A 13,701-nucleotide genomic window follows, 5' to 3' on the forward strand; every position below is an offset into this window, starting at 1 on the left:
ACCAGACCTTCATTATCATTTGTAATCAGTCAAATATTTCTGTCAGCAAATATGCCATTGAAAATCTTCAAATAATGCCTTAACATTTTTTTCAGTTCTAAATTACTTTTATATACTTTAAACAAGTCATCAAACATGCCTCTACAAGTGATAAAACATATATGCGTTGGCGCAGAAAGTCACATAGGCGCAAATTCCCGCTTTTCAGAATAAACTGGATCTGAGTGACACAACTGACCCAGAAAAACACAATCTTTTCGAGTTTGTTCAAGTCATTTATGGCAATAATGAAAACATGGACTGGTACCAGGAAATACAGGTAAAAGTGAAAATCATAATTGTTCTTCACTTGTCTCCACGGAATGATTATTAGGCTACTGTAGATTTGATACATTAATAGGTTACTGATTTAATGCTATCAGACTTTGGGTCTGTAAATTAAAATGAGCAATTTCTCATCCTAATTTTGTGTTCAGTTTTAAATGGCGTATTAAGTTATCAGAAAAGAGCAGTGAATGTTTTTCTCTTTTTAAGTATTGTTGTTTGATTAATATTCCCTTAAATTTTATATGTAGGAATTGTATGCAATCTAAAGGACTGTGGTTATTTCTATAATAATTCTTATATTAGTAGATACCATGTGCCCCTTTGTTTTTCCTTGATATTTGTAAAGCAGCATAAAGTGAATCTGGACTTTATATGCATCAAATTTTCATATGTTGTGCATGTGCTCTTTATATGTACAGCAGGGTTTAACCATGGAGTTAACTAATACAAATGTGTCCTGCAGAGAGTTTGTCCAGTATGTAATATATTAGATGAAATCATGTTTAATGACCCTAAAACAAATCAAATTATTTAATTCACAAATTACACTGCCTTCGTTTAAGAAGCTTTTTTTCTAATGTTCAATCATTTATAGGTTTTTTTTCTCTGCGCATGAATGCAGCAAGCGATGTCGAAGATGTTGTCTGCAAACACTAATCTAGAGTCATTTTTTACATTTCACTTCTTGTTAAGGTGTGGCTTTGGCTTTGGGAAACTGACCAGCATTTATGTGCCACTTAATCCCGAAGCAGAAATTGAAAACTGGTCGATTAAGTGAGATAATTCCGCTACGAAATTCTCTATGCGAGAGCGGAAATCTTTACCAATCAAATGATCAATTGTACAAGAGGCATGAAAGCAGAATGCTCCACCTGCAAATTAGGACACTGCATGATCATACATGTTTATTGGTTTTGATGCAGGGATTTTTTGTGTGTGTTTGCCGGGATTGAAGGAAAAATGCTTTGCCAATATGATGCACTGACATGGCAAAACAACAAGACACATTACTTATCTATTAATTTATTATCGAACAGTAGTGTAGCCTATTATTTCACCTTTTGCTGCACTACCATGTTCACATAGCACATTCTCGTTCTCTCTGGCAATGTGACACATTCCAAAAGGAATATTTGCTAATTCTCATGGTCTCTCCACACTCCCTTTCGATTTCCTCGTTCTTAACTTTGATTTATACTTTGCATTTGAGGTTATAAGGTTTGCAACTTCACTAAAACAATGTTTGAGCTCCATAACCTCAGGCCTATTGCTTAATTCGCAGATTCCCAAACCAGTATATCACGAAGCACATTCTGGATTGAGCGAGCGGCTCTAAGCAGCCTGAGCGAGTGGAGCGGAGACTTCAAAAAGGTGCTCTCTGCTCAGGTGAAATTATCACCACTCTGCTCACATGCTCTGGTCAGGATCCTGGAAGTATAGGTCTCTGTGGAACAGTAAGGGGTGTTTCCCAATCTGTAGGCATTTTCAAACCGGGATAGGCGTGTCTAAACTATCCAATGAAAGTAGGGAATCTGATTCCCTACTTTCATTGGACAGTTAAGAAACACCCCTCCTGGTTTGGAAATGCCCACTGATTATTACATTGAGATTCCCTTCTTTCAGTAGATAGTTTAGAAATGGCCATCCTGGTTTGAAGATGCCCACAGATTGGAAAACACCCATTATTGTTCCACAGAAACCTATACTTGATGTAGAAGGCAAATCATGTAAAGCGGTTGAAAAATGCCCACTGATTGGACCACTGCAGAGACAAATCTCATATCCTGACACCCAAGTCTTGTCTCTATTGTTCTATGTGAACACATGGTTTCTGTTTTTGTTCTCTTGCCACGTGCACTCCTGTCAGTTCTGTCTTGAGTGCTAACCCTCCTCTCCCTCGATTTGATCTCCCTGTGTGCTGTCTTGTGCCAGTTTGTTGTGGATGTTTTCCCTATCAAGGTGTCAGTTTGGTTTTCTTCCCATTAGTCTGTAGTTCCCATTAATCTCCAGCCCACTCCAATTGTGAGCCTGGCTGAAGGACGGCCCTAAGAGGCGGGGCGACGATGACGAGAGAATCATTTTGATTGAACAAGCTTATAAATGTAGTTGGTTATGTAATAGAAACGCTAAAATCAAGGGCTAGAGGTAAAGTGTTTACATGTCAAAAGATAGCATTGTATGAGGAACAGGGCTAAAAGTAATTATGAACTGATAATCTGCCGTTTTGCTTGTGATTTCTGTAAAAGAAAATAAGTCATTGTTGTTGTAGTACCTCATTTCACCAGGAACCTGCTACGATACATACAACGAGCCATGTAAAATCATTTTGAAAAACTGTATGGTCACATGATCCTATCGGACCAGGTTGTTAATTTCTGATCGTGTTCTCTACCATCTTCTCAAATGTGTTGAAAAGTGAATGGTAAGCCGATGTCGTGAGCTGTAGATGTGAAACTCACCTCCGATCCCTGGGCGAAAGTTTCGAGCATAGCCTTTCATTAATTCATCCAGATTAGGCAACCAGGAGATTTCAATGTCTGTGCCCACATAGTCCCCAATATCAGTCGGCATGGCCCTGTGGAAATAAAACATCTTCATTTTAAGATCTTCACAAAATCTTATCATGTGAACCTTTGCAAGACTGACACGGAACTGTAGTTGTATCCATAACCATATTCTACACTTTCATAGCACTTTTTCCCCTGTGACAAGGCAGACGAGGAATGAGGATCTAAATGCGGCTTTAATGAAAAACAAAAGGTGAACAAAGTAACTCAGAATTAAATTAAACAAAAACATGGAAAACCAGGCAAAGAACATGAAAACACATGTAAAGACTGACAAACTAAACAGGGGAAACAAGGGCTTAAATACACAAGGGAAGACAAGGAACACCTGGGGAAACAATCAGAGAACAAGGAACACATGGGGAAACAGAGAGAACCAATTATTGGAAAAAACTACAAAAGGACTACAAAACCACAGGAAACAGGAACTAAACAAGAATTTCAACATAAAAGTCTAAGAAAAAAAACACAGGGAATACGTGACATCCCCCCTGAAGTCCATTTATGTTAGTCAAGAATTCTTGCACTAAAAACATGGTAATGTACTTTAGCTTTACATGACCATTTTCCTGCTATTTTTGCTGCTGTACCTTTGGCGCTCACATGCACATCTCGTACTGAAGATGGTCATAGAATAAGAAAGTTATTACAATGTGCTTCTCATTTCTGAAATCGTGCATCCTCGTTTCCTTTCCTTGCTTCCTTTTTCTCGTTTCCTAGTGCCACCCTCATAGGAAACGAGGACAGGATGAAAGGAAAGGAAACGAGCATGGAGGAGCAAGATGTTTTTTTTTTTTTCTCCCCTTTTTCTCCTCAATTTGGAATGCCCAATTCCCAATGCACTCTAGGTCCTTGTGGTGGCGTAGTTACTTGCCTCAATCCGGGTGGCAGAGGATGAATCTCAGTTGCCTCCGCATCTGAGACCATCAATCAGCGCATCTTATCACATGGCTTGTTGAGCGCATTACCGCGGAGACCTAGCATGTGTGGAGGCTTCACGCTATTCTCCACGGCATCCACGCACAACTCACCACGCGCCCCACCGAGAGTGAGAACCACATTATAGCGACCACGAGGAGGTTAACCCAACATGACTCTACCCACCCTAGAAACTGGGCCAATTGGTTGCTTAGGAAGCCTGACTGGAGTCATTCAGCAAACCCTGGAATCGAACTTGCGACTCAAGGAGTGGTAGTCAGCGTCTTTACTTGCTGAGCTACCCAGGCCCCCAGCAAGATGTATTTGTAAAATAGAATGTTCTTGCTCACTCAAGCATCACTTCAGAGCGCGTTTTTGCACAGCTGCAGTACCTCGGCTTGCTTACCATTATGTTATTGAAACTTTATTTATTAATATATTCACTATAAATACAAATAATTCAAGAAGTATGTGACAATTATGTTTTATTTAAACTGTAAAGGTGAACTTGATTAAAACTATTGTACCAGATGTAAAAGGGTAGGAGAATTTAGGCATGTGTCAGGTGCTTAGACCAAAAAGTCTTCCGCATAGGATGCTCCTGTGCTTTCTCGTTCAAGCATTCTCGGTAAGCTTTCTCGATCCTCTCCTCCTCGCGGTGCAAATAGAGAACTGATACATCCTTAATGATGGCAGACTTCGATGGGTTTCCGGGTCACAGACTCAAGGATGGAGGAGCGAGGAAATGAGGATGCACAATTTAAGAAATGAGAAGCACCCAATAGGTGCATTTCAGTCAACCTTGGCCTGTGAAGTGGACTTCACATGGCATTTAGCCATCTTAAGTGAGATTCCAGTCTGAAAGGAGTGTATATGTTCAGTTGGAAGGTCACTTTAAACAGCATAGGAAATAAGTGTTCATCGAAATAGCACTTCACAGGAAGAGAAGAGGGAAATTTCCCAATCATTAGAGTACTAATGTACTGTATACTGTAGTTTGGCTAAAATAAATGCTAAAATCAACAAAAGGTGTTCGAGACGCTGGCGTTTTTATTCATTTTCATTTACCTCTGGTGTGCTTTCTATGCAATTTTGTGCAAATGTACAATTTCAAGATTTCTAGGGTGTTGCATGGGCATTACTAAATGGCTGCTAGATGTTGGGTCTGTTCTAAAATATAGTGAGCTGCCTCGCTGCCTACACAGAAAGCTGTCTTCTATGGCAGCATCCTAAATCTAATGGAGCCTCATAAGAGAGCAATTTGGAATGCTCAAAGACAGCAACTGCACGCGACATTCAAATTGCAGTCCTCACGTGCAGCACATGGGAGACACAACTCTCAACTGATTTCAGTACAGGTGACATGAGAGAAAAAACACAGTACACTAGTGAGCATAAATATACATAGCACATGCACATTTTGGGTAGAATAGTCAGTTTATATCATATTAAACCATTTTTTATCGATTCATTTTATAGTATTTAACATATAAGTATATATAAATATATATACAATCAAAATGTCTCTCGCTTCGTCCGACATCTTGGATTTATTTTTTCACTGAGCTCATCGCGGTGCATTCTGGGATCGCCAACCCGGGGTAGGATACATACGATACTACCTATAGCCAAAACAAGATGTCTAAGGAGGAAGCATATTTAAGACACCTACCTTTTGGAACAGCCAGAAGCGCACCTATAGCCGCTTTTCCACCATCGGGCCGAACAGTTCTCGTTGCAAAACCATACCGTTCCGTGCTGTTCCGGGCCAGCCGGCGCGATTACGATTTCTTTTTCCACTTTTTGTTTTACTCTGCTAACAAACAGCAAAGACATGGACCATGTCGCAAAAAGTAAAGTAAAGAGAAAAATGGGAGGTTTTTTGCTGAGGGCTTGTGTTTGCCACCGGACATGAACATGCAGAGAGGTAAAAGTTTCCAGACTAGCTAAAAAGGATATTTATTGACAAAATATTATATAAGTATTACATGAAAATAGTATATGAGAATATATTGATGTATTTTGAGTTTAAATGAGCTAGTAGTCTACTTCCCTGATGGAAAAGGCATTTAGAAAAATAAATGCAGGCAACAATACTAGTTAAAACCACAATAATAAATCCATGACGATACACTAAACGAGTCGCCACATACTAAAGACATTCCACCAGCATGGTTGAGAACGGTTGAGTACAGTTAGCTAACTGTGCCAAGAATGGTTTATAATCATGCCGTGCCGAACCATGCTCTAGTGGAAATGCTACTGTAACCGTTCTGTACCGTTGTCATGCTAATGGGAAGGATGAGACGAGAGTGTGTGGATCCAAATGCAGAAGTAATTATTATGCTACTCAGAAGATGCCGAAGAAATGATGAAAATAAAACACTGAGCAAAAAGATAAACCAAACGCAACAGCAGTTTGCTGGCTAACTTGTATGTAACATTAACAAATTAACATGCTAACAAACAAACAAGAACCGACAATGAGTGAAGGAAACAAGAGGATATATATACACAGACGAATAATGAGGGAACAGGGAACAGCTGTGGAAGATGGAGGGCAGGTGAGTGTAATAAAATGTGCATACTGGAAAATGTTGTCCATAAACAAGGGGAAAACTAAACAGTCATTGAAACTGAACTGAAGGTGAGGGAAAAACACAAGGCAGTTTGTGACAACCGTGCTCAGAACCGTTCAGCCAGATGGTGGAAAAGCTACTTATGATGCCTTAAAATGCCGCTTCCGGGGAAAGATGACTACGTTTTGGAACAGACCTGTTGCTTACTGGCCTAAGTCATAAGAGGCCATCCCAAAGTCTCTATGACATCCTGATCCCTAGATATGTGTGGGCACTTTTTAATGGAAGTGTATTTTTTTGCTAATTTTTCATCCGCCAGGCAGAAAAACATTTTTTTTTTTAATAAAAACCATGATTCTGTATTTGTTTCAATCAGATACAATTTGTATTCGAATTATCATTTTTTCATTAAAAATTAGTGGTTTACCGTAAATCTACTGTATAAAAAAAAAAAAAAAAAAAAAGGAGCCTACAACCAATGATAAAATGCCATTTTACTGAAAAAAGGTTGTGTTTAGAGTGAAAAACAAGCCAATGTCACTGTTCATGTTTATAATCAAAAGAGGTATATATAATCCATCTGCCTAAACGTATTTACTGATTTTTTAATGCAGCATATATTTACACATGAATCAATCGCGTTTCACTCAACCGAATGTTGAATGTTAAATGCTTTAACACGGAGCAGTTCGGATGCAAACTGATCCTAGAACAGTGGTTACACAGTGGTTACGTGCAGCTTTAAAACAAAGCAATTCAGATGCACAAACAGTCAGCGATCATTCCACGTTGTATTTAACTGTATAATCATGCCGTGGCCATGGGAAGACTTCTCCGGGCTTATGCCTGTGCTATATTATACCACGAAAATGTGTGTACCTGAATCAATCACGAGAATCAAAGTATCACTTACCTGAATGTTATATATTTGACAAAATGTTGCCTTATGAGGACAAATCTCTTAACTCTTGATGTGATTGTCATGACAATGGCAAAGGGTATGAGGGCTGCTCATGTAAGCTCTAGTGCACAACATATCAACCGCTGCAAATGATGACTACAACTGGATTTCACTGAAGCATTCAGATTTACATTCCTTTACTAGCAATATTTTGCAGTTTTTAAAACATAATTCTCAGGGTGGGCTAAAAGAATTCTTGTTGTGCTTTGAGCATGGCTGATAAGCATGGCTCATACTTTCTAGAACTACAATACCCATCATACTCACACATACTACAACTTCATTGTGTATCTCTGGTAATCAAGCCTCACACTCTCTAGAACTACAATGCCCATCATGCACTACATCTCCTCCCCGAAGTTTGCACACTTTTACTCCTGATTTATCACAATACGGGGAAAGGAGAGGCATACAAAAGCAACGCATTACTAATTTAAAAAAATAATACAGATATTACTCAAATAAAAAATACCATGTTACTTTACTCATTACTCGAAAAAAGTAATCTGATTACGTAACGCGCATTACTTTTAACACGTTACCCCCAATACTGCTGATCGTGTCCGCATTCCATGTTTTCAATGGCCAACGAGGGGCTACCAGAATTAGTGATAAACTCTCCAGACGCACTCTGTCCAGTGGGGCAAATGCATTAAGAAGAGTTTTTGGCCACTTATGCATGAAAGCGTCTATTCCCAGGGGAGCACATCAATCCATTATGGAGTAGAACATACGACAATGCACGTTTTCTTGCAATGCGAAGTGATCTACGTTGGTCTTGCCAAACTGATCCCAGATCTGAGAAACGGGGTAAATGCGTCATTCCCTGACGCGGGGTCCTCCCCTGGAGAGGTTGCTCATCACATTCTCTAAGAGATAGCAGATCAAAAGCATGGTCGTAATAGACTTAGGGACCGCGACCCCACCTGTCTATACATATATGACACGACCATCGTGTTTTCTGTTTGTATTAGAACATGATTGCCTCTCAGTGTGGAGAGAAAATGCTTTAGGTCTAGAAAAACAGACAGAAACTCCAGATAGTTTATGTAGAAAGTTGCTTGTGTGGCCGACCACACCCCTCTCACTGAAACTCCATTGCGCAGGGCTCCCCAACCCAGTAATGATGCATCTGATGTCATAGTTAGGCAAAAGAGAATCCTTTCCAGTGGAACCCTTTGCGTGAGCAGGAGGGAATCCTCCATGGGATCAGAGCACTTAGGCACGACGGAGTCACTTCCAAAATTCTGTGAGCATGACGGGATGCACACAGACAACTGGACAGAATTCAGCACTGAAAATCCCACATCAACACAAGGCCCTGTTTGACTACCGATATCACAGAGTGTATCAATCGGCGCAAGCACAAAAACATGCAAAAACAGTTTGTTGCCAGGCTGAAATGAGAAAGACAGTTGTGAAACGCAGCTACTCTCTGTCATGACAGATAAGCTCTGTTGTGAGTGGACTCAATCTCCATGCCCAGAAACATTACCTGTTGGCAGAGAAATAGAAGACTTTTTTTTGTGATTTATAGAAAACATCCCGGACTGGATTACGCATTGCAGCTGACAGGTCAGGAGGCCGGGCAGCCATTCCCTTCAAACACCACGGCACCAGAACCTAGGAGGGAAGCGCGTACAACAGCAGAGACCCCACCTACATCCTGGACCATTCCTTTGGACAATCCTCATCATGCACTGATCCCCATTTCACCGTGTGGATGCCAGATTTCCCTTTTGTTTGGACACTTTTCCCCCATGAACACTATATTTCCTGATTTTGAAAATTTTGTGTTGATTATTATTTTAAATGAATGCCTCTTTGAGGCCAGACATGGCCGGAACCCCGCCACAGATGCATAGTACAGTTTATTTCTTTTTGTCATGTTTGTGTGGAGAACAATCAGACAAAATGACATTCCAGAGCCAGTTTATGGCAGAGCCCCTCCCTAACTGTCAAGGCAAGGAAAAGTGGCTCCATTTTGATTGAATTGTGGCAGGGCCAACACAAATACATGCCAAGCAGCCATCAGATAAGCTGCTCGGACAATTGCAAGACACCTCTTACAGTACAGTAAGGAAGATCTTCCAACACATAGGAAAGGACTTCTCATTGGTCCACAAGTGGTTTCTTATCGCAATTATTCTTCGCAATCTCTCAAATCCCCCACCCTAAGTCCAGAGGTAAGAAGGATCAGAAATTCCCCAGGACTTCCAGGCAAACTAAGTGAACCAAACATTAACTTATCATGTGGCAAAAGCTGAAACAAAGAAGCCACAAAGGAAGACAAATTCATGCATATACTACACACATTTAGCACTTTATTAGGAACACCTGTACACCTACTTATTCGTGTGATTATCAGCAAATCGTGTGGCAGCAAATCAATGCATAAAATCATGCATATATGGGTCAGGAGCTTCAGTTGATGTTCACATCAACCATCAGAATGGGGGGAAAATGTGATCTCAATGATTTCAACCGTGGCATGATTGTTGGTGCAAGACAGGCTGGTATGAGTATATCTGTAACTGCTGATCTCCTGGGATTTTCATGCACAGCAGTCTCTAGAATTTACTCATCCAGTGAGTGGCAGTTCTGCAGACAAAAATGCCTTATTGATGAGAGAGGTCAACGGAGAATGGCCAAACTTGTTTGAGCTGACAGAAAGGCTACAGTAACTCAGATAACCACTGTGTACAATTTTATTGAGCAGAATAGCATCTCAGAATGCACAACATGTCGAACCTTGAGGCGGATGGGCTACAACAGGTCAAGACAATGTTGGGCACTTTATTAGGACCATAGTGTTCCTAATAAAGTGCTCAGTGAGTGTATATCCCCTAAAGTGGATATCAACTGCAACAAAACCACTCCATGTTGTTTGTTTAGCACAATAGTTCACACAAATTTAACTATTAAGTTATTAATTAATGCATGGGTAATATTTAATCTTTCAGTACAATATTTAGACCCTATACATTTAGAACAATGGCAAGAATATTTTGGAAGTGGTTTGGAAAAGAAATAATGCATAGATAAAACTTTAAGATCCAACTGTGTACTTAAAAATATGTAAATAAATTTTACACAAGGGGGGGCAATAATACTTTTTTACATTCAATAGTGCTATTCTAGGCACTCAAAGTGCTTTTCATAGTATAGGGGGAATCTCCTCAACCACCACCTGTAGCCAAAGTAGCCAATACTGTGGCTACCTTTGATGACAACAGCCAGTCACGTTGCTGGTATGGAAAGGTGACAGATTTCAATGCCCACCTTACTGGAAAGGTATAAAACTATCCTCCGGTTTGCAGCACCTTCATCCTGTGTCTCCGATCCCGAGAGAAAGGAGACAATAACAGAATATGAAACTTTCATTTTGAGTCTTACTCCTCAAGAGACACTAACAGAATAATGCTTCTGTGTTCTGTGTCTCTGGCCTGTCCTGAGAGATACTAATAGAATACAAAACATCAGAAGTTCTGTGTCTCCCATCAAAAGAGACACAAACAGAATTTCCAACATTCTGAGTCTCCACTTCACAGAGAGAGAAAGAATAATAGATCATCAAACATTCTGAGTCTTCATCCAAGAGAGACAGCAGAAGATTGAACAAGTACCAAGTCTCACAACAGGAGACAATAGCAATGCCTTAAGTGACATGTGATCAAAAATCACCACATACTTTGGTGTCTTGTTTGAGGCCCAGTTCATTTCAACTGGTGCCCAGTGTGATTATCACTACATTGGCTTTCAGACTGATTATTATAAAGGTGATACAGGAGTGACAAAGGTTATACAGGACTTTATTAGCTCAAATAACATTTTTTGTTCAGCCACTCTTCATCCATGGGTACATCAAGGTTTAACAAATGCAAACTATTTGGCCAGCATAAGGTAAGTTTTAGTCCAATCCAGCCATCAATTTAAAATATGTTTTACACCCTTCCTCTACATAACTGGTCATTATTTATTGCATAGTTTGTTTCTCTTTCCATTGCATGTTTCTGCCTTTCCCAGTTCCACCTTCTTTAACAACATAAATGTTGCAAACTTTTTTATATTTCCAATTTAAATGTAAATTTATAACATTGTATTTTGTATTATATTAGCCTGGAATAAGTTTTATAAAATCAGTTACCATAGATGTGATGAGGCTTCTAATACAGCTGCTGAGGGAGTGACTGTTATCCAGTGCTGTGTATTTTTATCTTCTTTTGCAAAGCTGTGAAAGCATAATCATTTGATTTTTTCTTTTGCTGTTGGAGCAAACAGGTAAGCAAAAATTTAATTTGCTGTGGTCTCCCATTCACCGCCAATCAAGTTTAGCTAACTATGGTGACTTCTGCTTCGTGAAAAGGGTCCATAGCTAAACAAGTGAACACAATATATAATCAAGGTAGATTTTAACTGAAAGGTCAAGCTAATTAGAGTCAGGAGTTGGCAAACCTGGCATCCAATTAATGAAATGAGATTGGTGGTGTCGGCTAGAGCTAATTTGACTTATAAAAAGCACTCAAACATTTTGAGTTTGCAATTCACCATAAGCATCTGCTGATGTTGACCATGCCTCGCAAACAAGAGATCTCAGAAGACCAACGATCAAGAATTGTTGCTTTGCATAAAGCTGGAAAGGATTACAAAAGTTATCTCGAAGAGCTTAGATATTCATCTGTCCACTGTTCTATAAATTGAGACTATTTAGTACTGTGTACTCTCCCTAGAAGTGGCCATCCAGCCAAGAAGACTCAAAGGGCACACTGCAGAATGCTCAATGAAGTCAAAAAGAAACCTAGAGTGACGGCTAAAGATTTGAAGGAATCATTGGAACTGGTTAACATCTCTGTTCATGAGTCTACTATATGGAAAACTTTAAACAGGCATGGTGTCCATGGCAGGACACAATGAAGGAAGCCACTGCTTTCCAACAAAAACATTGCTGTGCACCTGAAGTTTGCCAAAGATCACCCTGACACTCCACAACACTACTGGGAAAATGTTTTGTGGACTGATGAATCTAAGATTGAATTGTTTGGAAAGAACACGTAGCCCTACATATGGTGTAAAAAGGGCACCACATACAAACATGAAAACATCATATCAGCGGTGAAGTACGGTGGAGGGAGCATCATGATTGGGGGCTGCTTTGCTGCTTCGAGGCCTGGACTGCTTGCCATCATCGAGGGAAAACAAATTCCCAAGTTTATCAAGATATCCTACAGGATAATGTCAGGGTGGCTGTGCACCAGCTGAAGCTCAGCAGAAGTTGGGTGATGCAGCAGGACAATGACTCTAAACATCGAAGTAAATCCACTACAGAATGGCTTCAAAAAAAGAAAATCCACCTTTTGGATTGTACCTGTCAGAGCCCAGACCTTAACCCAATAGAGATGCTGTGGAATGACCTCAAGAGAGCTGTTCACACCAGACATCCTAAGAATATGGCTGAGCTGAAGCAGTTCTGTAAGGAAGAATGTTCCAAAATTCATTCTGATTGTCGTGCAGGTCGAATCTGCAGCTACTGGAAACACTTGGTTGTGGTTATTGCTGCAAAAGGAGGATCGACCAGTTATTAAATCCAAGGGTTCACTTACTTTTTCCACAGCACTGTGAATGTTTAATGGGATGTGTTCAATAAAGACATGAAAGATTAGAATTGTTTGTGTGTTGTTAGCTTAAGCACATTGTGTTTGTCTATACTTGTGACTTTTATTAAGATGAGATCACATTTTATCACCAATTAATGCAGAAATTAAAAACCAGCTAATTACAAAGGGTTCACTTACTTTTTCTTGCCACTGTATAACTTATATCCTCATAGTGAAAATTCACCAATACTGTTTAAATTTAGTAAAAATTTAAAATGACCTCAATTTATTTATTTATTTATTTATTTATTTTAAAGCTTACATTTTAAATACATGTTGTGAAAGATAGATTTTTTGCATTAGAAAGTATTTTAAAAAAGGTCTATTAAATGAATTCATATTTCAAAGATGGTTTTCTTCTCACATTAGTGTCAGTTAATAGCAGGTTTTTACTGGGACATCCACACTGGGGCATGTTGCCACAATTCAAAAAGTAGAAATGTTAATGAACTATATCTTTTTTTCCTGGGCAATAAAATTGGGAATGTTCCAAAGATTCTGTTGTCAAGACTTATGGTATGTGGCTTTTTAGAAATGGACTTTCACAAATAAATGTGCTCAGAGAAATATTCACTGGAGTAAAAATGTGACAGCCTTGGTCTGGTTTGTGTGTGTGTGTGTGTGTGTGTGTGTGTGTGTGTGGGCGGGGGGGCAAAACAATGCAAAATCAAGAGAAAACACAGAGGATTGTGATA

The 13,701-nt window shown here is 39.5% G+C and overlaps 1 protein-coding gene across 1 annotated transcript in view; it reads right to left on the reverse strand.

The window, feature by feature from the left end:
* Positions 1-13,701, reverse strand: part of LOC127415226 (gamma-aminobutyric acid receptor subunit delta-like) — a 35,699-nt gene that overhangs the window by 20,822 nt on the left and 1,176 nt on the right. The window contains exon 2 of the mRNA XM_051653882.1: positions 2,787-2,902. Coding sequence (XP_051509842.1) covers positions 2,787-2,902 — 116 coding nt within the window. The remainder of the gene's footprint in view (positions 1-2,786; positions 2,903-13,701) is intronic.

This window comes from Myxocyprinus asiaticus, chromosome 24 (assembly GCF_019703515.2).
Source record: "Myxocyprinus asiaticus isolate MX2 ecotype Aquarium Trade chromosome 24, UBuf_Myxa_2, whole genome shotgun sequence".
Taxonomy (NCBI): Eukaryota; Metazoa; Chordata; class Actinopteri; order Cypriniformes; family Catostomidae; genus Myxocyprinus; species Myxocyprinus asiaticus.